Source organism: Miniopterus schreibersii (genome assembly GCF_964146895.1).
Source record: "Miniopterus schreibersii genome assembly, chromosome: 15".
Taxonomy (NCBI): Eukaryota; Metazoa; Chordata; class Mammalia; order Chiroptera; family Miniopteridae; genus Miniopterus; species Miniopterus schreibersii.
The window spans coordinates 17,489,869-17,517,037 of record NC_138115.1 but is presented as its reverse complement, the minus strand read 5'-3'; the positions used below and the strand labels follow the sequence as shown (position 1 = coordinate 17,517,037).

Below are 27,169 nucleotides of genomic sequence, written 5' to 3'. Positions count from 1 at the left end.
GTTTTAAAGTAATATCTCTTTCATTGAATCTACTTTGGTTGTCCCACAGACTTCATGCCTGGGTTAATGCATCCTTGGAACTGTTTTGTTTTTTAACACTTAACTAGTTTAAAATTTCTCTTTTCATTCAGTGTTGGCACTAATTGTACCATCACTTTTGCCTCCATTACCTTCTTTTGCCTTTTTATCTTTGATTGGTGACTGATCTGGAAAACACGGGTGATGCTGTAGTAGTTATATAATTACACTCAAAGATGTTCTTGATTTGATGTCTCTGATCTGCTTTCACATTTTTCCTCCGTTGTCCCTGGTATAACAAGGAATTAAGAACTTGGAAGGATGAAATTCATAGGCCAATAATGGAGGAGACTCACATCTCAGGGTACACCAATCAATTTAGTTACCATGATGGCATAGACTAGCAAAGTTATTTTCAAAGCTAAAAAAGTTTTCCCAAATCTATTTATAAGAGGATAAGACAGGACAGCTTCTCTTTCCTAAACCACTTTTTAATCCTCTCATCTTAGTGGATCTATTCATGCATGAACAGAATTGTATCAACAGTTACTAAAGACTTCTTCATTCAGCTTTGAATTTGCCAAACCCTGCTATTAGTGATTAGCTTATTCCTTGTCTAAGGTATCCTCCCTGGATTGACTGCTGCTAAAAAGATGGTGAGAGAGTTAAGGCTGAGGGGGAATACAGTATTCCACAAAGAACAAGCCAGAGAAACTCCATGTGGGAGGCATGGACAAAAGAGATGGGTCTTGCATGATTCTTTACAGAAGTCCAGCTTCAGAATCTCCCAGTAAGGTCCCCTTCCATAAAACCCGTGAGAGAAAGAAAGGGTTAGGGAAGCTGAGAGAAAAGTTAGAAAGAAAAGAAAACCAAATATCTAGTTTAACATTTTATGAACTACAAGAAGTTATGACTTGGAATTTTATAATCTGACATCAGTAAAATGGCAAATAAAGATCACATTAACAAGAAAAAACAAAGGAGTAAGAGTAATGACTTACTTCATTGCAGTGATAGTACAAAATTTTTTGTAATTCACCATGAAAAATTACCCAAATGAGATTTACGTGGAACTATTAAAACACCACATTAAAACAAAATAACCAGGACAATAAAAAGAACATGTTTTTCCAACCTATGTAAGTAGTTGTCATTTTTATCTATATCATCTAAGAGCAATATGATACTTGCACAAAAAAGCACTAGTCATATAGTTTAGAAATGAATTCTAAAAGAAAACATGTTATCAAATATTTAAAGCTTATAAAAGAATTCATGCTTGATAACTTAAAAAACATTTTTCTGTACATATCTAAAACAAAATAAAAAGAAACTGAGAAGATGTCTCTAGTTATGAGAAGAGTGTATACCTTTTTCTTTTGGCACTACTAGTATCTGAAGTGGCTGAAGAAATCATGCTGTCTCCATCCTCAATGTCGTCTCTCCTGGCAAGCTCCTTCTTCTTTGCCTAAAACAGAGCAGATCCTGGTAGTCAAGCTCACTCTGCTGAGCACTCCTAGAATATATGAATATTAAAGAGCTAGACATATCAGATTCACCCAGAGATAAAACCACACATAGGACACATAAAATTGAAGACATTAAACATTTTCAATAACTCAATTTAACAAAAGCCTGCATAACAAAAAAGTAGGTTAAAAGAATGGATCTAGAGGGTTGAGAAATCAACACTACCTAAACTGAATTTAATAGTACAAAGGGCACCGACTTGTTAAAAGCACTGAGGCAAGTTGAGCTGTAGGTGCATCCTGCTCTGGTGGCCATATTTAATTTAAGTAAAGCCAACTCAAAGGTGGCCTTTGGTACCCTTGATTTCTTTTTTTAAATATGTTTTTATTGACTTCAGAGAGAGGAAGGGAGAGGGAGAGGGGGAGAGAGAGAGAGAACATCGATGATGAGAGAGAGTCACTAATCGGCTGCCTCCTGCACACCCCCAACTGGGGATTGAGCCCACAACACGAGCATGTGCTCTGACCGGGAATTGAACCGTGACCTCCTGGTTCACAGGCTGACACTCAACCACTGAGCTATGCCAGCTGGGCTGCGCTTGACTTCTTAAGCAACTGTGTGGCTAAGAAGAAAGTTTAATGTGAGTGGTGAAAGAAGATCTACTTTTCAGCACATGCATTTTTAAAGACCTCCTGCCAAACACAGCTGAAAGTCAAACCACAGCAGACTTAAGGAATACATATGAAGTACTGAAAAGGAAATACTTGAAATCTATAGCACTGATCATAGTGTTAACCATACAAGATGAAGATTCTACGGGTCATCTAAAATTGTTTTTGCTGCTTCCTTGCTCTGAGATTCATTTTTCAGAAAGATTCTACCAAAAACTGACAAGTAGACACAATTCTTATTTCATATCCATGCCTTTGTCTCAAAACCCCTATATGACCCATACCTCAGACACCCTCCAAGATGTGCTATTGGAAGGATTTGATAAACTCATGGACACTGTACAATGATTAATTAGCTTTAAGATGCTCTTTCTCCTAGGACCAACAATACCTCAAAAGAGACAAAGTCTAGAACCAAAGAAATAAAATCTAACTCATAGAATATCACCTATGACTGGAGGGAAACTTCCTGAGGACCCTAAAATCACTCTGCAGAGACAAATTCCTGTTGCTTCTACTCACAAAACTAACCCAGTCTAAACTATTATTTCTACTTTATATGGTCCTGATAATTCTAAAAAAATATTCAGCAGTACTTATGGTTGAAATAAATGATGTGATCTTGCTGGGGGAAATCATGTATCTTAAAAGAACATTCTCAAAAGGTGTAAAATTGTTATACATACAACTTAGCAAAATTCTTTTAGTTATACATACAAAAACTTAGCAAAACCAAGATATCATACCTGCATGACTTGCTGCAATTTTAGAACTCGCTTGTATATGGCTGAATTGGGAACATTATAGCGTTTGGCATTTTCAAACATTAAATTCAGATCACACTCCAAATGATCCAAAGTTTCATACTCTTGGTTCTTTAGTTTCATTCTGTGAAAGACAAACATGAAAATTATGAAACATCTTTCCTCAAAGTTCAGTGCAAAAATCCTAATAAGCACTAGATTGGTATCTTTACTAGTGATACTGATTAGAGGTCTGAAAGTGATATTTTCAAGATATAAAGTAATGAGGCAAAAAGTACCATTATATTTAGGCAACATGACAATTTAAAAATACAAAAAAACAAACTAAAACACTGTAAGAACTCATAAAGGGATCTAGTAAGGTGGTCAATTACAAAGCAAATATACTAGCAAAAATCCTAATGGGAAAATTCTGTTAGTGACTAACATGCAAACCCTAGGAAGAGACAAAAATCAGAAAGGTTTATTATTATTATTTTTTTAATCCTCACCGAAGGATATTTTTTCCATTGCTTTTCAGAGAGAGTAGAAGGGAGAAAGACAAAAAAACATTGATGTCAATTGGCTGCCTCCTGCACACACCCCAACCAGGGCAGGGATGGAGCCTGCAACTAAGGTATGTGCCCTTGGCCAGAATCAAACCTGGGACCCTTCAGTCCCCAGGGCGATGCTCTAACCACTGAACAAACTGGCTAGGGCTAAAAAATCAGGAAGGTTTAAACTACCTTAATAAAGAATCATGGCAATCCTCCCGTTTCTGAAAATTAGAAACCATTCCTGTTCATGAAAGTTAAAGAAAAGAGAAAGTACTGGCAAAGCCATTAAGGAGCATTTAGAGTAACCTATTTACCCCTCAGAGTTGTTATATATAGACAATGAAGAGTGGTCTTAAGATGGTAAATGAAAGGCAGAAATCCTCCAATATAAACATTTGTAACTAATTAAAATTGAAGTTTTAAATTTACTTAAAAGTCTTAAGAATTCTGACATTTTTCTCAGACATTATGGCTATTACTAACACCAACTCTCATGAAGTCCCTATGCATGTTGTACCAAGTGAAGAGTCATGGTTTGCCCTAACTCTATATGCATTTAGACAGGATAGACTTTTAAACCTATTGATTACAGCACTTGCACTCTTCATCAAAGTCACAAAAACAGTAGTAAGAATCACAATATGTGTAAACAGCTTCACAGAATAAATGTTGAAATTCCAAACTTTTCTCTTAGAATGACATTATCCATTATGCATGTAAAGTTTTACTTAAAATTTACCAAAATCATATGCAGATTCCATACAGTGCTTAAAAAGATAGGAATGTTAAAGAACATCTCTGAAATGAAGCAAAAAACAACACTAAGAACAAACTCAGTTCTCAGTACCAGCTTATGCAGCTAGCACCCAGTGTTTCAATTACAGCCTCAGACTTATTTCTGCCAACTCAAAGGGTAATGTGCTGGGTGTTCTCGATACCCACAAAGAACAGAGAACCCACGCTTGTAAATGACAATCTATAATAAATGTGAAATTATTTACCACAATAATGTTTTTTGGGTTTTTGTTTTGTTTTGTTTAAAATATATCTTTACTGATTTCAGAGAGAGGAAAGGAGAGGAAGAGAGATAGAAACATCAATGATGAGAGAGTCATTGATTGAGCCCGCAACCCGGCATGTGCCCTGACCAGGAATCGAACCCCCGATTGCCTGGATCCTAGGTCGATGCTCAACTGCTGACCCACGCCTGGCCGGGCTCCACAATAATGTTTAGGATAGTGGGTTGAGGAAAGAACAGAATGGGAAATAAAAGATGGAGCCACATTGTCCAGCCTCTGCCCACTCTTCATTTTTGTTGCTTTTGATGACACTCAACTATCTTCTTTCTGCCAACAAATCTTCCTAGGACTATGTTGTATAATATAGTAGCGACTAGCCACATGTGGCTATTTAAATCAAAGTTAAATAAAATTTAAAACCTAGTTTCTTAGTTCTACTAACCACATTACAAGTGCTCAACAGTCACATGTAACTAGTAGCTACCATACTGGACAGCACAGATCTAGATTTCTCTGTTGGTTGTTGTAGAGCACAATGGAAGGCAGCCCAGCTCCTGTGAGGCACCACTAGCCCAGCATGTGTCCTTGGAAAGGCAGATTAAGATATCCTAAAAGTTGACCCTTCAGAACCCTAGTGTGCTACCAGCTAGGTCTCAGCCACTTCTTTGTTCCTCATACTCCCCTACCTATGTGTCATACATCTGTCACAGTAAAGTTTAAAAGGAGAAAAAGGTGAAAAATTATTGACTTGACAAAGGAAGGTTTATATTAGAAAATTCTAACTTGAAAGAAAGTTGTAGGCAAGTGAATGAGCTGGCTGAGGATTTGTTATCTTCTGAACTAAATTAATTAGACTGTTTGAATTTTAAAAAAAAGGCAGCAGAAGAAAAGATAATAATGACAAAAACTATTCATTAAAAGAGAACCTCTCAACATTTACAAAACTGTCACCATCTTTTCTAAGGTGAAGAGTATAAAAGACAAATTTCTAGGCTATTTTCTTATAAATGGCAGCCTTAATTTCCATGTTATTTTAAGAGGGACAAATCAGCTAATTTATATATCCTACTTGTGTACAAAACCTCCAAAGTTTGGATTAAATAAAAACACCATAAATCTTACTGATAAAATGATGAAAATAAAAGTTTCAAAAGCAAAATCATAGAACATGCTTATTTAAACAACCTTATTTCCTAGAATCCAGTGAAAACAAGAATTTTAATTCCTACTGTTTGAAAGGTTAGTTATCTGCCATGAAAACATCATGTAAATACCAGCTTAATTTGACCTTGCCCACAGTAAGATATTTTTACCTGCTTCATACCTCTATCTGGGTATTTTTACCTGCTTCATGCCTCTATATTGCAAAACCTAACCCACATGTGGGAGTTCCAGAGCATCATATTTTTTTAATAATATTACTTATTTCCTATTATTTTTAACAATACTGTGGTGGTTTAAGTATTGCCTGGCTGAATCCCCACTGATCACTTTAACATTGTCTAAACAAAAAAGGGAAGCCAACATCAACCATCTTTCAGTTATTGTTTCAGCTAATAAATTCTCTAAGAGTAGTCTAAACTTTTTTGGGGGGGGAGGGGATTCAACTATAGATAAACACTTTAAATACAGATAAATTGTTGTAATTAAAATATCAGTAAAAGGTATAGAAAAATTTTTGTACTTTGTTCACTTATAAGAAAATGAAGTCAGCCCGGCCAGGCGTGGCTCAGGGGTTGAGCGTCGACCTAGGATCCAGGTGATTGGGGTTTGGTTCCCAGTCAGGGCACATGCCCGGGTTGCGGGCTCGATCGGTGACTCTCTCATCATTGATGTTTCTCTCTCTCTCTCCCTCTCCCTTCCTCTCTCTGAAATCAATAAAGATATATTTTAAAAAAGAAAAAAAAGAAAAAAGGAAAATGAAGTCAAATTTTAAGCTGCATGACTTTTTATAATCCATAATCTGACACAAAAATGTCTAGCTAGAACACCCTTCATCAATTTGCCTCTTGACCCTTTTACAGAACAAAGAATAAAGTTTTAATTTAATCAAATTTATTTCTCATAATAGGAGCAATATTCAAGCATACTCTAGACATATGAAAAACGTTTTTAATACCTTTAATATCTTTTCCTTTTAGGAAGAAAGATTTATGTGCAGGCTCAGCCACAAGAAAATGAATTTATACCAAGTAATGTAGAAGACATCTTACCTGATCTGTTGTAGTGATATGGGCATTTTAATTTGCTGATAATAATCAGGGTATTTTTTCTTTGAGGGCAAATGCAAAAAAGGTTCAGCAATTAGCTGCCCTTGGTTATTCCGACAGCTCCTAACTGTGTCATAAAGCTGATAAAAAGGATTTGAAACATCCATAAATGAAGTAATGCTCTCTGCTTCCGACTCTCCTTCTTCATAACGTGCAGCTAGAAAGACAAAAAAGGTATTTATAAGAAAAAAAACTTTACTCTGAAAAGCTCTTTTACCAACCTTCCAGGTTAAGCTATATGTTTAAGAATACTTTAAAATAATAATCTCTACCCTTCACTAAGGATGATGTTAGTAATGCTTAATATAATTGTATGTTTACTTAGAGAAATGTTATACAGAAATAGATTAAAATGTTACATAGTAAATTTGCTATTTTTAAAAGGTTACAAAATAATTTCTCTTTTTAAATGTACCTTCTTCACAGAATCCTTGCTCTGTATGCTTGGCCAAGAAAAGGAACAAGTAGCCTCTAAGATGGTTCTCAGAGCTGAAATGTAAAAGCTACCACTAAAATTCTTAGAAGAAAATGTAGGTGTAAATCTTCGTGGTGTTGGATTCGGTAACTGATTGACAACTACTCAGTTTTTCTTAGTAACTGAAGTGACTAAATAATAATCCTTTTGTGACAACAGTACTATTTATTATTAAAAAAGCAAATAATTTTTAGGAATTATGTAAATAGGGTGCTTTTCCTTCAACTTGTTATATTACTATAAAGTTAATGAAGTAACCAAATGCTAGAAGCAAACCTAAACATAACAGGTGTGTCACTTTTAAAGTAAGCAAAAAACAAAGCTAATGAAAAGATAAATTTTCTTTTGATTTTTATAAGACTAGGCCTAATTTAAATTTAAAAAAAAATTTAATTCTGTAGATAATTATAAAAAAATTAAATTCATGTCCTAGCCAGTTTGGCTCAGTGGTTAGAGGGTCAGCCTCCAAACTGAAGGGCCCAGGGTTCGATTCTAGCCAAGGGCACATGCCTCAATTGTGCACTGGATTACTAGCCCGGTTGGACACATGTGGGTGGCAACCAGTTGATGTGTGTCTCTCACACTGATGTTTCTCTCTCTCTCCCTTCCACTCTCTGAAAAGCAACGGAAAAAATATCCTCAAGTGAGAATTAAAAACAAAAATTTTAAAAAAAGTTAAATTCATACTATTAATTAGTCTACAGTAATTATGAAATGTTAATAGAAGATTTAGTACAAAATAACATACAGCTGGAAAAATCTGTTCTATCACACCTGATTAAAAAATCAAAAGATATGCCACAATAACTTCATGAAACAAATTTTATCTTTACATATAAAAAAATATCTGCAGTAAAACAAATATTATATCACGCTTAAGAGAAAGACAATGAAATCAAATATATCTCTATAGCTGTTCTTCAGGTTGCTATTTAACAAACTGTGTGCTTTTACATGGATCGTTAGTGCTCAATGCCCTTTGTTGGACTTGTTTAAATGACAATTTACTGTGCTGCTCTGATTATAATTTACATCTATCTTAAAGTAATAAACTGTAGCCAAGAAAAAATTATAGCGTACTGAAACTATAAATCAGTAACCTGGAAATCTAAGATGATGTGAATGTTTTCCTGGGATTACCTGATGTTGTTACTAGTCTCACTATCACAGGTTTGAAACCAGGACCTGCTAAGGCTATCAAACTAACTGTTTTGAAAGAAATATTTATTTACTCAAATACAAACTTTAGCACAAAATAAGGCAATAAGCTTTTGATAAGTTTGCCAAAGAGTGAAATCAAAATGCCACAAAATAGCATGTACTTCAAAACTGACAAACTCTTAGCCAGACCACAGTCATTGCAATTTTCCTTAACCAGAAGGGCCCACTGAAAAGGCACTGAACTAGTCACAACCTAATGCCTACCAGCTAAAGCAGCATCCTCTTCACTTTCTGAGCCATACTGAAGTGCCATGGTAATTGCTGATAAACGACCCCCTTGGACCGCTCTTTTATTACTACAAAGAAAAACAAACAATTAGAAGACATGGAAAGACGTTATAGTAATTTGGTTACTTTACAGAAAACAGGAACTGCTAACAAAGCATTCAAAGAAAAAGAATTGCTATACAACTGCCTCCTCAATTTATCTTTGTACTTTTATATTTCCCATAATCAATTTTATCCAGTACCAATTTTTTTCTTTTAGAAAAGAGGGAGTGGTGTTAGAAAGCCTAAAATAGGCTACTTGCAATTTGTTTTTAACATAAATGCAACACTATTCCCTTTTTTATGAAAAATATTCATTCATAATTACTGGTTAATTCTCTTTTAAGATGCTCATATTTTACAATGAACATAAATTCTATTATGAACACAAAACCTTTTAGATTTTACCACACATTTTACTGGTAATATTAAACATACCAGAAAAACTTCACTTAAACATTTTCTAAGAGGTGAGGTCAGGCCTACTTAAGTACCTCAACCTTTTTTTTTTTTTAATTGATTTTAGAGAGAGAGGAAGAGGAAGGGAGAAAGAGAGGAACATCAACTTGTTGTTCCACTCACCGGTTGATTTTGGCCTGTGCCCTGACTGGGGATCAAACCTATAACTTTGGTGTTTCAGGATGATGCTCTAACCAGCTGAGCTACCCAGCCAGGGAAGTACCTCAACCTTTCACATAAGGTATTAGATAACAAATTCTCATAATAACCCAACTATCCCCAAAAATATTACTTCAAGATAGCCATCAAGCAAACACTAGTATGCCTATCCTCATAAACATGGGTCAGCTCTCGGACTAAACACACTCATTCTTTCTCACCGGTAATACTTGCTAGTGGGATTTCTCTCGTCACCAAGGCTGCCTTTACTGTGCGTGGAACCTGTCAGCCTGGCTGCAGCCAAATTTGATGAAGTCCTATCCAGAGATAAGATAAAAAAAAAACTCAGAAAACTGACAGCTAATATCAGAATGCTGGGTAAAGAAAAGGAAACAACCATTTTCTTCTTTTCTAAAAAGAAATGCTCAAATACTTTTGAGCCTCTACTGTGCAGCAGGCTTTGCTCCAAAACCTGGGGAATGGACTATGGCTGGTACTAGAGCTTATGGTCACTAAAATGATCAGAGGATCTGGCAACAAAGCAAATATCAGGGTCAGAAGAAAGCTTTGAAAGTAGCCACTCAACCTTCCCATTTCAGGTAGAAAGAAACAGAATCCCAGAAGTAAGATTTGTTCAAAGTCATAGTCCTAGCACAAAGAAAGGCCAAGATAGAATGAGACTTTAGGTCTTCTAACACCTGGCTAAATACTCTTACTGTATATATAAACATCTACTAACATACATTATATGCAAATATAAAATTACCTGTACTATATATAGTATACGTCATGTGTATAACATATATACAAATACAACTATACATGCTACATACACATAAAAATAAAAGCATATAGTGATGCTAAGTCTTAAAAACTGTTTCCTTTTTAAATAAAGCCCTTCAGCTACAAAGAAGGTGATGGGTAAGAGTTATACCTACTCTCTTCAGAATCACATTATAAACTGTAAATATAATCTTGAAATGCAAAATACTTCTTGTTTTCTATGGTATTGATTTCATTAGCTAGAAAATTTGGCAAATAATAAAAGCACAAGTATTTTAGACATTTTTTAAAATTGAATTTTTAGAGAGAAAGGGAGAGGGAGAGAGAGAAACATCAATGTGAGAGAGAAATATGGATCGAGCCCAAAACCTGGCTATGTGCCCTGACCGGGAATCGAACAGGTGACCTTTCAGTACACGGGACAACGCTCACCAACTGAACCACACAAGCCAGGGTGGATTTTGGACATTTTTAAACCTACCTCATTCGAAGGCTTGACTTAGCCATTTCATGTTCAATTTCTGCCTTTTTCATATAAAATATTTTTTTAATAGAATTTGCATCCTGTCAAGACAAAATTAGTTGTCTCACAAAACGTATCAAAAAAAGGACAGTTTAAAATGCTCTCAGTCATGCACTGGACACTTTCTATGGCACTCCTTCCATTTGGAGTAGCCTTCTGTTCAACAGCCACAAAGCTGCATCCTCTAACCTTTCCACAAGCTTCCAAAATATCTTCATAATTAAATGTTTAAGAAAACCTCCCAGATTTTCACAATTATTCAAGTAACAAACAGACAAAGATCTAATGATGAACAAGGAAAAACAGTGGTGAAAATACAATGAACTCTGTGTACAATGACTTAAAATTGAAACAAAAATACACTTCTAAGATTAAAGACTATGCACTTAAATTTAGAATGAATATACTGGCTTAAATTAATAGCCTACTAATATATCAAACCAAAGTTTCCCTTCTATCTATAATTTAGTTTAGGGAAATTAATCACACCAAAAAGTAAAGTTCTTAACTGCATCAACAATTGGTAGTATACAATTAAAATGTCAAATCAAGGACTAAGAATACAAGGACTACATAGTTCATTCCTGATAATCACTCAATGTTTCTTCAAAGATGAAAAAATAAAAGTTAAAATTAACTATCAAAAGTTAGTATTGATTATGTTTGAATCAGCACTCTGAAAGTCTAAATATTTTACGCCCATAAGATTTTCTGAACATCCTGTGCTAAATTCTCAATGGTAATATTATTAATTAAAGAAATTTCTACAAACAACTCTTCATTATAGGACTATAAAGCTTCCACAAGAGAACTGCAAAGCAATGAAATAGCCATTTTACACTGTGTATTTATTATACTACAAAGATTGCTTTTTATATGTATGAGGTTTAAATGCAGAAACTAAATCAGTATTTAACTAAAAATGTGGACCAAAACCAAACCTTGTCTCGCATAAAGATAGACATACATACAAATGGAATAGAACTGAATCCAGAAATAAAACCATACATATATAGTCAGTTGATTTTCAACAAGGGTATCAAGACAATTCAATGGGGGAAAGAATAGTCTTTTCAACATAAGGTACAAGGACAAATGATTATCCCATGTCAAAGAATGAATGTAGATTCCTATCTAATACCTACCTCGTGTTTCAAAAATTAATTAAAAATGGATCAATGACCTAAATGTAAAAGCTAAAACTATAAAATTCTTAGATGAAAACATAGGTATTAATCTTTGTGATCTTGAATGAGATAATGGTTTCTTTCTTTTTTTTTGTTTTAATCCCAGACCGACTTAATTTTTCTCAGTATTATTTTGTATTAGTTGCAGGTGTATAGCATAGGGTTAGATAATCATACACTTTCCAAAGTGTTCTCCCCAATATTTCCAGTACCCACCTGGCACCATACATAGTTATTACAATACTAGTAATGGATTCTTGATAAGACACTAAAAGCACAAATAACCAAAGAAAAAAACAAACTGGACTTACCAAAATTAAAAATGTTTGTGCATCAAAGGACACACTATCATAAAAGTGAAAAGACAATCCATAGAATAGGAGAAAATATTTGTGAATCATATAACTGGTCCAGATTATCTAAAAAAACTCTTAACTCAACAATAAAAACATAGGTAACCCAATTAAAAAAATAGACTAAGGATCTGAATAGACACTTTTTCAAAAAATGTATGAATGGCACTTGAAAAGATGTTCACATCATCAATCACTAGGGAAATGCCAATTAAAACCACAATGAGATACTTCACATCCACTAGGATGGCTATAATAAAAACAAAAACAAAAAACAAATGTTCTTGAAGATGGAGAAATTTCACTTCCACATGGCCAGTAGGAATGTAAAATGGTGCAGCTGCTTTGGAAAACAATTTGGTGGTTAATCAAAGTTACTATATAGTTACAATGTGGCCCAGCTATTCCATTCCTAGGTATATAACCATGAAAAATGAAAACATATCCACATAAAAACTTATACATGAATGTTCATAGCAGCATTATTTATAATAGCCAAAAAAAGTAGAAATAACCCAAATGTCTAGCAACTGATGAATGGGTAAATAACACATGGTGTATACGTATAATAGAATATTATTCAGCAGTGAAAAGAATGAAGTACTTACACATGTTACAACATGTATACCTTGAAAACATTATGCTAAGTGAAAAAAGAGTCACAAAGGACTACATATTATGATTCCATTTATATGAAATGTCCAGAACAGGAAAACTCACAGAGACAGAAAGTAGACTGGTGGTTGCCTAGGGCTGGGGAGGTTGGGGAAATGGATATTGACCACTGACTGGTGATGGCTGCACAACTCTGTGAATATACTAAAAGCTGTTAAATTGTATTCTTTGGGTAAAGTGTATGATATGTGAATTTTATCTCAATAAAGTTGGTATATAAAAATTACTACCTCTAAATTAAAGTATCTACTCTTATCAATAAAAACAACAATAACAAAAATACTAACCTTGAATACTTGAGAACCAGGCTCATTATAAGTTTTGGCATTTTTTGCTAGGAGATCTATATCTTTGGCCATTGCATGAATACTCTTGTAGCTTCCATTCTATAGTAAACAACAAAATATACAAGTTCCTCTTATTGAAAGTTCATCAGTATGACCTTTTAAAGAAAAGAACTCCACATATTTTTAACTTGTCACCATGTTCCAAAACTTTATTGGAAAGTACACATGAACACAATGTAAAGTCATTTTCTCTTTTATAATTTATTAATATTGTCCATTTACAAACTTGTTTTTGAGATAACAAAACCAGAGCTAAATTATTCTCATAAAAACAACTTACAATTTCTTAAAAACTCAAGTAAGGTAAAAGTTGTTTTACTTAGCGAACGCATAGTGTCTACTTAGGTGCCAAGCACTGTTCTAAGTGCTTCATTAATACTAATGAAGGTGGACTTAACAGTATAAAGTAAAACTCCTCTAGTTTAATGGACCACTTCTGATAAAATAAAAGGTCAGTCTAGCACAGATGTTAATATTTTGTGAGTACCCCATCTTACAGCTTATTCAATCCAAAATAACCCAGGAGACTCATAATTGCCTCAATTTACAGAGGAAAGTAAGGAGGGAGACATTCTAGTCAAAAGGTACACATGAGAAGGAGACAAATGAACAAACACCTTCTAGAGATATTGAGGAAACCAAATAAAGGAGAATGGAGGGTGGGGAAGGGTAGAACCATGAGCACAGGCTGCATAGGTAGAGTAGGGAAAATGAGGCAGAGACCAAAGAGCCAGGCAAAGGAGAGGAGCTGGTTATTTGCCATGTAGAGATACCCAACATCTGAGCACCCTTTTTATTTGGAGGAAATCCCAGCACAGGTGGTAAGGAAGGACCTACCTTTCACAACAGAGGTTAAAAGTGGGCAGATGGTGGCTTTGCCAGCAGCTTGGCAGCCAGGGCAAGAGGAAATAATTCATGCTTGAGTCTTGAGCGACTAAAAAGACAACAGCAAGGGAATGGAAGGAATGCATTCCTAACTCCTGCAGGAGAGTAGAGTCTAGGAATGGAGCAGCAGGTGTCCAGGATCACAGTGGCAAATGACAATGGTAACAGCAATGGCACCACAAAGAGACTGTGTATGACCTCAGCTGTGCCATGACAGCCTTGAGTTCTATTTCCCATAGTTCTCCCATCTTCCTTCTCAATGATTCCATGAATTATCCAATACCCTTTTCATGGATTCCCTTTACTAGTAATAAGTCTCTGGGTAGTGGAATAGCAGGAAGAAAGCTAGGGTCAGGAAGCAATATGCAGAAAAAACTAGACAGCCTTTCATCAGAGAGGGAGGAAAGATTATTATAATTATTCAGACATAAGGAGGTTCTTGATTAGGATGATGGTGAAAGGAGCTGCTTCTGTGGGGCTTTTGGAAAGAAAAAGGAAACAAGGTGAGAGGTGACAGAGGGAAGACTGGGGCTGAGGTAGGGGTGTTTGAAGATCCAATTTGATTTTCAGTATTATGAAAACATCTTGCCCCTAGATAGGTGTTAGGAACCCCAGGGATTTAGGTTCTAGGAGACTGTCACTCCCACTAGCACCTATTAGGTTGCCTGAAAAACTGGGTGATACATTAGGGAATCTGTATTGTAACATTCAGTGTAAATGTTTCTATGGTGCCAATAATTACTACCCTGTTATTCTTTCCTACTTTTGGAATTAAAAGCCAAGGAAGTTTCTCCCTCTTGGCAAATCATTGTGCTTTCAGACTCATTTCTCAATGATGCCATAAAACACATATAATTTTCCTTTTTGCTTTATCTGCTAGGAGCCCCAAACCCTCCTTACCCTGGGAGGATCAGTCACTCACATTGACCAAGGCCACATCCCATAGGTGCTCTGGGAGATGCTTCATATACATTATCACCAACCTCTACAACTGTGAAGCAGTAATACTACACTCAGCATACAGCAGAGGAAGCAGGCAGATAGCCTGACCAAAGTGACGTAGCTAATAAGAAGCAGAGCTATGAAAATAGCCCATGTCAGTCCAAACTCTAAAAACTAGATTTCTGGTATAATTTACCTCATTTTTCCTATACTTTCCTTAACCTATGATCACTAAATTTTCATTCTCATTCATTTTCATTCACTCAATATTTACTCTGTGGAGAGGAAGTAACAGTGTAGGGGTTAAGAGCACAGACTTTGGAGCCAGGCTGCCTGGATTCAAATCCTAACTCTTCTCCTTACTAGCTGATGACTCAGGCAAGTGACTTACCGTCTCCGTGCTTCAGTTTTCTCATCTCTAAAATGCAGTTGTAAGAATTAATTAATACATATAAAGCACATAAAATACAGCAGGCACCTAGCAATTCCAGGTGCCTGTTGCTGCTGGGATACATGGAAGAGGGCACTCAAAGAGAACAAAGTCTCTATTTTCACTGACCTTAAACACTGACAATCTGTTGTAAGTAATTTTTATTCTGAGATTTCCTAAAACTATTTGGAAACAGATAAAAATAAACAACAAAGCTTTTATTGCTAATGTACTTTTCACAATTAAAAATGTCCACGACAAATGCTTTTTAATTATTGTCCTAAGAGCAAGATGTAATATGTCAGTGAAAATTTTACTTTCCTCCCTACAGGAAAAATGCAAAAGGGATGCTAAGCTGCCTCCTCCAAAACTATAATCAGTAACTCCACTCTTATTTGTTTACATTACATTAATGAAATACCCCTTACAGAGACATTTGCTTCTCTGTTTTCTAAAAGCCAGTAAGAAAGACCACTGGCTAATCTACCCTAAACCACATATAATTACATATGTTCATCTTCATACCTGTATCCTCTGGGCAATGGTCTTGAGATCTATAGGTTCCTTAATTATTGCATAATAGTCTGGATATTGCTGAAAGACAAAAAGCCAGGCATGCTTAATAGGTGAAAGTATTCAGCTAATGAGAAAACAAGGAAGCACACTGATATTGACAATCTTAATCAATTGAGCAGCTTTGAGAGATTCAAAACTAAAGACACAGCTGCTCAGTATATTGTTTGTTATAGTTAAAGCATAAAGAATTTGAGTTTAACTTTTTTTTTTTTAATATATCTTTATCGATTTCATAGAGAGAAAAGGAGAGGGATAGAGAGACAGAAACATCAATGATGAGAGAGTCATTGATCGGCTGCCTCCTGCAGGCCCCTGACTGGGAACCAAGCCCGCAACCCAGGCATATGCCCTGACTGGGAATCGAACCCCGATCGTCTGGATCCTGGGTCAACGCTCAACCGCTGAGCCACACCCGGCTGGGCTGAGTTTAACATTCTTCATGAACCACCCAACAACATGTAGGAATTTATAGATAGTATTTGGTAATTATCATTATACAAATAATACACCACCACTTAATGTTTTAAAAAATTCTAAATTCACAGAATCACACAAATTAAATTTAAGGTCCTAAGATATCAATGTCTAGAAATGAAGTAGAGGAATGTTTTTGAAGAACTTATTATAAGCTCTCTTAATTTTGCAATCTAAATAATACAATTATATCTCATTTCATATAAAATTCTTAAGGATCTATAAGAAGTCAGGCTGCAAGAATTGTTAGTTTCACATTTAACTTAATTCTTACACACTATAAATGAAACTACATTCAATAAACGAAGCAAAGTTCTGTTTTCTTATCAAATATTAGCTTATCAAAATATTTAAAATTATACATGTTAGAGGAACGTCCTTGAAGGGTTTCACAAAGCCTACAGTGCATGCACTGCCCTGAGCCTTTCCTACAGGTTATGTTCCTTGGAGGAAATAACTGAAGTTGACCAAAATTCAAAAGTTGGTCTCAGGTGAGAGAGGTGTCAGAGGAAGTTAGATTGTGCTCTCCAGGCTCTTCCTACCTGTTCAAATCTTGGAGCCCAAACAACAACAAAAAGCAGAAGGCCACAGCTTTCACTCAATTACTAGGCTGAAGGGATGATCTCAGTGATGTTTTACCTTATCAGATCCTTCTGCTTACCCCTCTATTTTCTTAACCTTACTACTCCTCCTTTCTTTGCTTGGATCAAACCCCTTTCCTGTTCACTCTCTTCACCAATTCTACTTGTGAGAAACAGTTTAGCCCTGGCCAGTTTTGCTCAGTGGTTAGAGCATCAGCCCTCAGACTGAAGGGTCCCAGGTTTGATTCCACCCAAGGGCAAGTACCATGGTTGCAGGCTCGATCCCCTGCCCAGTCAGGGTGCATGCGGGAGGCAACCAATTGATGTGTCTCTCTCACATCAATGTTTCTCTTTCTCTCTCTCTCTCTCCCTCTCCCTCTCCCTCCCTCCCTCCCTCCCTCCTTCCCTTCCACTCTCTCTGAAAGCAACAGAAAAAATATCCTCAGGTGAGGATTAAAAAAAAAAAAAGAAACAGTTTAGAACACAAATTATGGCACAGTCACCCAAGCTGGGGTGTAAAGTAATCTAAGCTCCTGGCCCAAAGCAACGGGAAAAATATACTCAGGTGAGGATTAAAAAAAAAAAGAAACCGTTTAGAACACAAATTATGGCACAGCCACCCAAGCTAGGATACAAAGTAATCCAAGCTCCTGGCTCATGTTATTCCCAACCCACCTCTCCCACTTAAGACAGTCCCACTTGGGATTTACAAAGGAAAGGTAAAAATTGCCCTCCCCTCCTTGTTGTCTCTCAAATTGTTACACCCTGAGGGACCACTAGGAACCTACTTTCCCCAACCAACTCCTGTTGCATGGTGTCCCAGAAGCTTTCCCAGAATGGGGGAAGAACTAGATATTACTATTTTATTGCTCCAAATCACCCTTGGTGGCTCAACTAATACTTATTGCCTGCAGAGTAAGAATACACCTTGAGTAAAGATTGTACTTGTTTCCCATAATTTTTTTATTGTAGTAAAATATACATAAGATTTACCACTTAATCATTTTAAATGTACAGATCAGTGGCATTAAGTACATTCACATTATAGTGTAACAACCACCATTGTCCATCTCCAGAACTTTTCATCTTCCCAGACTGAACCTCCATACCCATTACACAATAACTCTCCACTTGCCCACTCCTGCCAGTCTCTGAAAATTGTAATTCTACTTTCCGTCTCTACAAATTTGACTACACTAAATACCTCCTCTAAGAATCATACAATATTTGTCCTTTTGTGTCTGGCTTATTTCATTTACCACAATGCATTCAGGGTTCATTCTCACTTTATCATGTGTCAGAATTTCATTTAAAACTTTTAAAGGCTGAATAATACTACACTATGTGTATATACCACATTTTATTTATCCATTCATCTGTTAAGGGATACTTCGGCTGCTTTCACACTTTAGCAACAGTGAAAAATACTGCTATTAACATGGTGTACAAATTTCTCTTTGAAACCCTGCTTTCACTTTTTGGGTATACACCCAAAGTGGAATTGTTGGCTCATATTGTAATTCTATGTTTAATTTTTTTAAAGAATCACCTTACTGATTTCCTCTTTTCTTAAAACTTTAAACTTATGTCCAATATAATCATTATTTTTTTTCTAATCAGATCCACACTTAGGACAGTAGTGTTTATATATGCTTTGTATCTAATGTCATAACTGTCCTATAACTATTTAAGACACACCTTTAAATACTAGTCTTGTTGATGACTAGTGGGAAAACTGCATGCCACTCGTCAGTCAACAAGCACTTTTTTATTTTAAATATATCTTTATTGATTTCAGAGAGAGGAAAGGAGAGGGAAAGAGAGATAGAAACATCAATGATGAGTCATTGATTGGCTGCCTCCTGCACGCCCCCGACTGGGGATAGAGCCCGCAACCCAGGCATGTGCCCTGACTGGGAATCAAACCCCAATCACCTGGATCCTAGGTCGATGCTCAATCGCTGAGCCATGCCCAGCCGGGCAACAAGCACTTCTTGCACATCTATGGCATGCTAGGTTCCAACTACATGGTAGAGACACAAAGAAAATATGGCATTGTCCTTGTCCTTAAGAAATGCATGGGCCCAGCCAGGCGTGGCTCAGCGGTTGAGCGTCGACCTAGGATCCAGACAATTGGGGTTCCATTTCCGGTCAGGGCACATGCCTGGGTTGTGGGCTCGATCAATGACTCTCTCATCATTTATGTTTCTATCTCTCTCTCTCCCTCTCCTTTCCTCTCTCTGAAATCAATAAAGATATATTTTTTAAAAAAAAGAAAGAAAAGAAATGCATGGACTAGGGAAGGAGGTAGATACAAAAGTAAATGATCACAATGGAGTTAAGTGCTACAGTGGAAATTTTTGTAGTTCCATAGGCTAAAGTGAAACCTTCAGCTATGTTAATTGCATCTTGGGTGTGAAGCCACAAGGGGCCCTGACACTTTTAAGGGTCTTACTTGTCTAGAAAATCTCTTCTTCCTTGGGGTAGAAAATAGGTCTCTCTTCTCCATTACCAGGTGATTAAGGAGAACTAAGAGGAAGAATTCATTTATCTTTCTTTCATTCTGTCTCCTAAGCAAACAGAATGTCTTTTTGTCTTTTATAAATAAAAGGTTTAGTTTAGGTGTTTATTTTGTAATTTAGAATTACCCATCATAGAAACAACCCAAAAGTCCATCAACAGATGAATAGAAAAACAATGTAGTATAAAAAAACTATATATACAAACAATGGAGTATTATTCAGCCTCAAAAAGGACACATCCTACAACATGGAGGAATTCTGGAAACATTACACTAAATGAAATAAGCCAGACACAAAAGGATAAATATTGCACGATTCCTCTTATATCAGGTACTTAGTCAAATTCAGAGAGAGAGAGAATGTAGAATACTGGTTACAGGGGTTGAAGGTATAGGGGAATAGGAAGTTACTGTTTAATGGGCACAGAGTTTCAATTTAGGAAGAAAATATTCTGAAGATGGATGGTGGTGATGGTTGCACGATAGTATTAATGAGCCTAATATCACTGAATTGTACACTTAAAATGGTTAAATAGTAATCTTATGTTATATGTACTTTATGAAAAAAAAAAATACAGCACCCCGGCCAGGCATGGTTAAGCAGTTGAACATTGACCTAGGATTCAGGAGATCGCGGTTCAATTCCCAGTCAGGGCACATGCTGGGTTGCGGGCTCAATCCCCAGTCGGGGGTGTGTAGGAGGCAGCTGATCAATGATGACTCTCCCATTATTGAGGTTTCTATCTCTCTCTCTCCTTCTCCCTTCCTCTCTCTGAAATCAATAAAGATATATTAAAAAAACCAACCAAACAAAAAAAACCCACAAAAATTTTTAAAATCCCACAACCTTCTAGCCAAATATAGAACACACCCTATATATGTGTGCTGCTGAGACCATGAAAAGGAGCCCTTGGCTATCTCCAACGCCTTCCGTTAAGTGTACTGTATTTACTAAGAATAAAACTTTTGAAGTACTTAAAAAAAAAAACACACACCCAAAAAACACACTTTAATTCACCTATCTTTAATTGTATCACTTACCACTTTAGAAGGCAGTTTCTGAAAAAGTTCGCTAATGAGATGTCCTGACGGATTTGTGGCTACAACTATGGCTTCAAGAAGCTGCTCCAGGATCTCCTTTAAGTAACTTGGAGAAGACTGGGAGGAGGGATTTGGAAGCAAGAAAAGAGGGGAGAAGTAAGTACTTTGAGAGAGAAATGCCACAACAAATGCTGATATTTGAAATAATTTTCAAAATTTGAAAGTCAACTCAAAAGAGCAACTTCTAAACAGTAATTATTGTAAGTACAAGTTTGAAAAATACGGAAATGCTCAGATGGTGAATGCGGTAGCTGTACTCCCAGAATGGCATATGTGGAACTAATGAGGCTCCTTATATATTTCAGTAACTGAATCCTTTGGATCAGATCCTTTTACTAAACTCCATTCCACAGTAAACACTGTAACAGCGAAGTTCAAGTGCCATTTGTATAAATGATTAGAAATGCCTACATTTTTAGGCTCTGAGCAACTGAAAAAGAAAAACATGCCCCATGATACCCGCTCACTTCTATATCTGTTCATACCTACTAAAGTCTTGGTATTCTGGTAGAATAACTACATATGTAAAGTGGGAACAACATACTTTTCACCAGAGGGTGCTCTGCCAGCTCTCATGACAGAATTCAAGTTATATCAAAACTGAATGGAGATTAAGTCAACTGATGACCATTACTTCTGCTCTCCAGATGGCTGGCTTAGTCCTACCTTAGTCACTGTTTCTACATGGGAAAGTATATGCCCCAAAGAGTGCCTGGCCAGTCTCTACAGTGAGCAACGGGCTATCTCAGTCAATGTTTTTATTAAATGGTAGTTCAAGTCCAAACCGTGTTTTGTGCATATAATATAAAGATTAATGGTTATTTCTGATTTAAATAATAAAAACACTAGTATTTTTATCCTAAACCAACAGGTCTTTTATTTAGTATAGTCTCAATATTAAGGTCCTCCAACATTAACTCCACAGAGAGGGCTTTAACAAATCTCTTGGGTCTATCACAGTGCCTGCCAAAAACAGACACACAATAAATATTTAACATGTAAGACATGGGATTAGCTGAGTGCCCAGCCACATAAATTTAGAGAACCAACATAATACTGATGAAAGTAGACTAAAATACCCATGTTTACATCATTTACTTCCTGGCTAAAACATGGTACCACAGAGTTAGCTTCAAAAAGGAGAGTTAGTCCTGGCCGGTGTGGTTAGAGCATCAGCCTGCATACCAAAGGGTCTCAGGTTTGATTCCCAGTCAAGGGTATATACCGTACCTGGGTTGTAGGTTCAATCCTCCAACCCCGTCGGGGTGCATGTGGGAGGCAACCAATTGATGTCTCACATTGACATTTCTCTCTTCTCCCCCCTCCCCTCCCTTTCTCTAAAAGTTAACAGAAAAAATATCCTTGGGTGAGGATTAACAAAACAAACAAAAAGAAAAGAAAAAAGAGTTATATTCTACAGCCAAGATTCCTCTCCTCCAAGTCATACCAGCTACTTTGTCTTGCAGATGACAAAGGGAGCAGGGTATGTAAATGCATTCATACAACCTACTCCCACAACTGGGAAAATTCCAAGTACATCATTCTTAATTTAAAAATGAAAGGCCTGAAAATTCCTTCTCCCTTCTTGAGAAACTTAGGGCTAGAAAGAAGTTTGGGAGATATAAATATGAACATTCAAGATCCTTCCAGTTTCTTACTGAAATAAACACAGGCAATTCCTAAATATAGACATTTTCATTTTTGACTAGAACCCTGGAGGCCTAATAAGGCTGAGCCCCCTGTAGGTAATGAATGTTCTGTCCAAGCATGGGTTAAGTTGCTGCTCCCACATTAATACCAGAGAGTAAAATTTTAGGGAATCCCTAAATGCCTTCTACTTAATTCCAATCATTTAATTTCTAGAAAAAAATTGACAAGGTCCCCAGAAACTAGATTTTGAGAATACACAAAGAAGTTATGTTTTTTGTTGTTGTTGTTAATCCTCACCCAACGATATTTTTCCATTGCTTTTTAGAGTGAGGGTGGGAGGAAAAATGGGGAGGGGGAGAGAAAAACACTGATGTGAGAGAGGCACACCGACTGGCTGCTGCCTGCATGCACCCTGCCTGGGGCCAGGGATTAAACCTGCAACCCAGGTACATGCCCTTGACTGGGAATCAAACCCAAGACCCTTTGGTGCATGGGCCAATGCTCTAACCACTGAGCAACACAAGTCAGGGCAAGAAGTTGTTCTGAGAAATTCACCCACCACTGCTTCTTTCTGTGTCGAAGTTTCAGGAAAGAAAGGGAAATGTACTGCTTTGGGTATCTTACTATTTAGCTGAAGAGAGATATAATTCCTTTTATTATTTTCTTTCTTCTTTATAAATGTGTGCTCATTCAGCAAGAATTTATCGGTACTGTCCTGCCTGGTGTGGTTCAGTGGTTAGAGTGTTGGCCAGTGTACTGAAGGGGCTCCGGTCCAATTCCCAGTCAAGGGCACATACCTGGGTTGGTGGTTCTTTCCCAACCCCGGTCAGGGCACATGCAAAAGGCAACCAGTTGATGTGTCTCTCTCATATTAATACTTCTCTCTCTACTCCTTCTTACTCTCTCTCAAAAAAAACCAAACAAATACAAAAACAAACAATGGAAAAAAATATCCTCAGGTGAGGACTGACAAGCAAACAAAAGAAGTATTTATCCGTACCTACGAGTCAGGCACAATCTAGATGTCAGGAATAGGTGAACAAGGTGATTTCTTTTGTCGACTATAATTCTACTTGGGAGAAGACAGAAAGTAAACATGTAATCTAATAAACAAGTTATTTCACCAAATTATATAGTGGTAAAGACTGAAGACCATAGAACAGAGGGATGTGATGACGGAAAAGGAGTATGGAGCAAACAATTTAGATAGGTGGTCAGGAAAGTCCTCTCCCAGTTGATATTAAGTGATATTACAATAATGAAAAAGAGCCAGTGATAGGAAAAGCCAAAGGAAACATTCTAAGCAAAAGAGCAACTGCAAAATTCCAGAGGAAGGAATACACTTAGCACATTCTAGGAACAGTACTCAGTCTAACCTACAAAAATATTTCTAAGGTGATTCCACTGACTCTCCAACTCCAATTTTGTTTTTTGTGGTGGTTGTTAATTCCTCACCTGAGGACATTTTTATATTTTTTCCATTGCTTTTCAGAGAGAGTAGAAGGGAGGGAAGGACGGAGAGAGGGAGAAAGAGGTGGGAAGAGAAAGAGAGAGAGAAACATTGATGTGAGAGAGACACATAGACTGGTTGGCTCCTGCACTCGCCCTGACAGGAGGCAGGAAGCAAATCTGGAACCGAGGTACGTGCCCTCGACCGGAAATCGAACTCGAGACCCCTCGGTGTGCAGGCCGACACTTTAACCACTGAGCCACTCCGGCCAGGGCTGACTCCCAACTTTCAATCACAACAAAGCTTACTCTTACATGGTATCTCAATCTAGGAACACTGAATCACTTGATGATATGAAGGTTCTTTTTAAAACTGAGCGGGAAATATGCATTAACATAAGAGCAATTCATAAAAACATGCGTGAGTATGGGACACATTGTCCAGGATGTCCTATGATCCCTTGTAAATGCAGTGGGGCTCTCTGTCTATATTATGCCCTTTTACTCTCCCAGTTACCAACACAACTATATAGAAAGCCCACAACACCCCAGAGAAAATCACAGAGGCCTTGTCCACTTCCTAACAGCCCATCTATCACCCGTTCCAGCTGCACACTTACTCCTTCAGTTACTGTGCCTTGATTGTCTTGCACATCTTCATCATCATCATCATCATCTGCTTCTCCTTTCTGAACAAACTCATTTCTTGTTCGAAGGTACAAATCCCAGAGTTTACAAGCAGCTTTATATTCAGGAGAATCTGGCTGTACATTAGCAAAAAGAGAAAAAAAGATCACTTTATTATTTTATTATAAATCAATTATTACTTTTAAAGCATCTTGTTCCAGCAAAGACTGGTTTTCTAAGGCATAACTTCAAAATCTCTATTACAAATTTTAAACTACTTATGATTAAAAGATACATGGGCTTCAATTTTCTTCTCAAAAACTAAGTGTATGTTTTAAAGGCATTCTGAAATCAAATTTATTTATGCCCTATCTTATTACAGAAAGACTTGAGGCAAAATATAAATGATTTTCTAAATTAAGCCTAATTATTACTAAGAAAGGTCACTTAAGGAATAAGACCTGGTGCAGCCACTATGGAAAACAGTATGGACAATCCTCAAAAAACAAAACAAAACAAAAAGCCCACAACCCTAAAAATACATCTATCATACAACCCAGCAATTCCACTTCTGGGTATTTATCCACAGAAAACAAAAACACTAATGTGAAAAGACATATGCACCCCATGTTCATTTCAGCCTTATTTAGAACAGTCAAGATATGGAAGCAACCTAGGTACATACACACACAGACACACACACTGGAATATTACACAGCAATAAAAAAGAAGGAAATTCTGCCATTTACAACAACATGGATGGACCTAGAGAGTATTATACTAACTGAAATAAATCAGACAAAGACAAATACTGTATGGTTTCACTTATATGTGGAATCTAAAAAACAAAACAAATGAACAAACAAACACAACAACAGACTCAGAAACACAGACCAAAGGGATAGATACCAGAGGGGAGGATGAGTGAATAACGCTAAGGGGAATACAGTCAGTAATATTGTGATAAATTTGCATAGTGATAGATGATTAATAGAATTGCGGGGTGGATCACATTGTAAGGTATGGAGATATCACTATATTATACACCTGAAACTAATGTAACTAATATAATACTGTATACCAACTATACTTACAATAAATAGAAAAAGAAGGATAAGACCCAATTTAAAGGATACAAGTCAAAAGGCTAGAAGTTAATGATTGTTCTGATATCACTTCTATTTTTTAATATATTTAATACCTTATTTGAAGATTTCTTTTCCTGAAGTACTTGCATATCTAATTTGCTGTTCATTTGTGGAAATGAACTCTAACTGAAGCTTTCCAGTAAAAACAACGCTGGATAAAATGTTAGAAAACAAAAAAAATAATAAAACTTGAAAAGTACATCCATGTGGCCCTCAGTAGCTAGAGCATCGGCCTGCACACCAAAGGGTCAAGGGCATGTACCTCGGTGGCAGGTTGGATTCCCAGCCCTGGTTGGGGTGCCTGTGGCAGGCAACCAATCGATGTGTCTCTTTCACACTGATGTTTTTTTTCTGTCTCTCCCATACCACCTCTCTCTCTCCCTTCCTCTCTCTCTAAAAATCAATGGAAAAATATGCTCAGGTGAGGATTAACCACAAATAAAATAAAATACATCCATCTGCTTCCAGTTAAGAGTAAGCAATGCCCATAAAATCAGGAATAGAGTAAAAGTGGGATTGCAGATGAGCAGGCAGAATACCACGTTAACCTTGATGGCATTTGTAAGGCAAGATAAACTTGAGCTTTAGTTTATAAGGCTCTGGGAGGATGCAAGGGCAGGAGATAAAGGCCAAGTGCCACCAGAAGATGGAACTCAAAGCCCATGGCTGCAGTGTAAGTGAAAGTTCAAAACAATTCATTTTCTGCACTGTCAAGGAGTAAGGAGGACTACACACCCCAACCTCCACCCAGCTCAATCTGCGCCTATCTCAATCATGGTACTATGGGAAAAGAAGCGCAAGATGAACCTCTGAGAACTCTTTTTTTAATTTTTTAATTTTTTATTATTTTTTAAAATATATCTTTATTGATTTCAGAGAGAGGAAAGGAGAGGGAGAGAGAGACAGAAACATCAATGATGAGAAAGTCATTGATCAAGCCCACAACCCGGGCATGTGCCCTGACTGGGAATCGAACCCCGATCTCCTGGATCCTGGGTCGATGCTCAACCGCTGAGCCACGCCCGGCCGGGCCTCTGAGAACTCTTTATCATGAGCTAGCACTAATAAAAATAGGCCAGGTGCCTAGAATAAACAATAAATCTCTTCTCTGGATCAACTCAACTTCAATCCCAGACTCAAAGAATCTCTAGAGATAAAGTTCTAAGAAATACTAGCTTGTGATAAAAATCCATGAAACACACAATAAAAGAATCACAACAGAAAGCTAACAGAAATGACAGCAAATCAGACATGTAAGTACTTCAGATACTGGAATTATCTGCCACAGAATAAAAAATATGTTGAACACATTTAAAGAACAATGGAATTAAAGATATAAGCAAAGCACAGGAACCCCCCCCAAAAAAACCCTACCAAAATATGAAAAACAGAAATACCAAAATGTAAAAATTCAACAGATTGGTTTAAAAGATTTCAAAGAAAATGAGAACTAAAAAACAACACAGACACCAAAAAGGGGACTATGAAAAGAGAAATGGAGACCCAAGAGAGTTCTGATATAATTTTCAATCTGAGTTTTATAAGGAGAAGAGAGAACGGGCAAAGGCAATATGCAGACATAATGGCT

General features: G+C 36.7%; 1 protein-coding gene across 8 annotated transcripts in view; it reads right to left on the bottom strand.

Annotated features, from left to right (window-relative positions):
* Nucleotides 1-27,169, bottom strand: part of PBRM1 (polybromo 1) — a 108,392-nt gene that overhangs the window by 63,132 nt on the left and 18,091 nt on the right. For all 8 annotated transcript variants that reach the window (XM_081160317.1, XM_081160315.1, XM_081160312.1 and 5 more), the window contains 10 exons: nt 24,427-24,570; nt 20,648-20,764; nt 15,980-16,048; nt 13,138-13,236; nt 10,594-10,676; nt 9,551-9,646; nt 8,649-8,740; nt 6,692-6,905; nt 2,906-3,047; nt 1,389-1,486 (listed from right to left, as the gene is read on the bottom strand). In XM_081160317.1, coding sequence (XP_081016443.1) covers nt 1,389-1,486; nt 2,906-3,047; nt 6,692-6,905; nt 8,649-8,740; nt 9,551-9,646; nt 10,594-10,676; nt 13,138-13,236; nt 15,980-16,048; nt 20,648-20,764; nt 24,427-24,570 — 1,154 coding nt within the window. The remainder of the gene's footprint in view (nt 1-1,388; nt 1,487-2,905; nt 3,048-6,691; nt 6,906-8,648; nt 8,741-9,550; nt 9,647-10,593; nt 10,677-13,137; nt 13,237-15,979; nt 16,049-20,647; nt 20,765-24,426; nt 24,571-27,169) is intronic.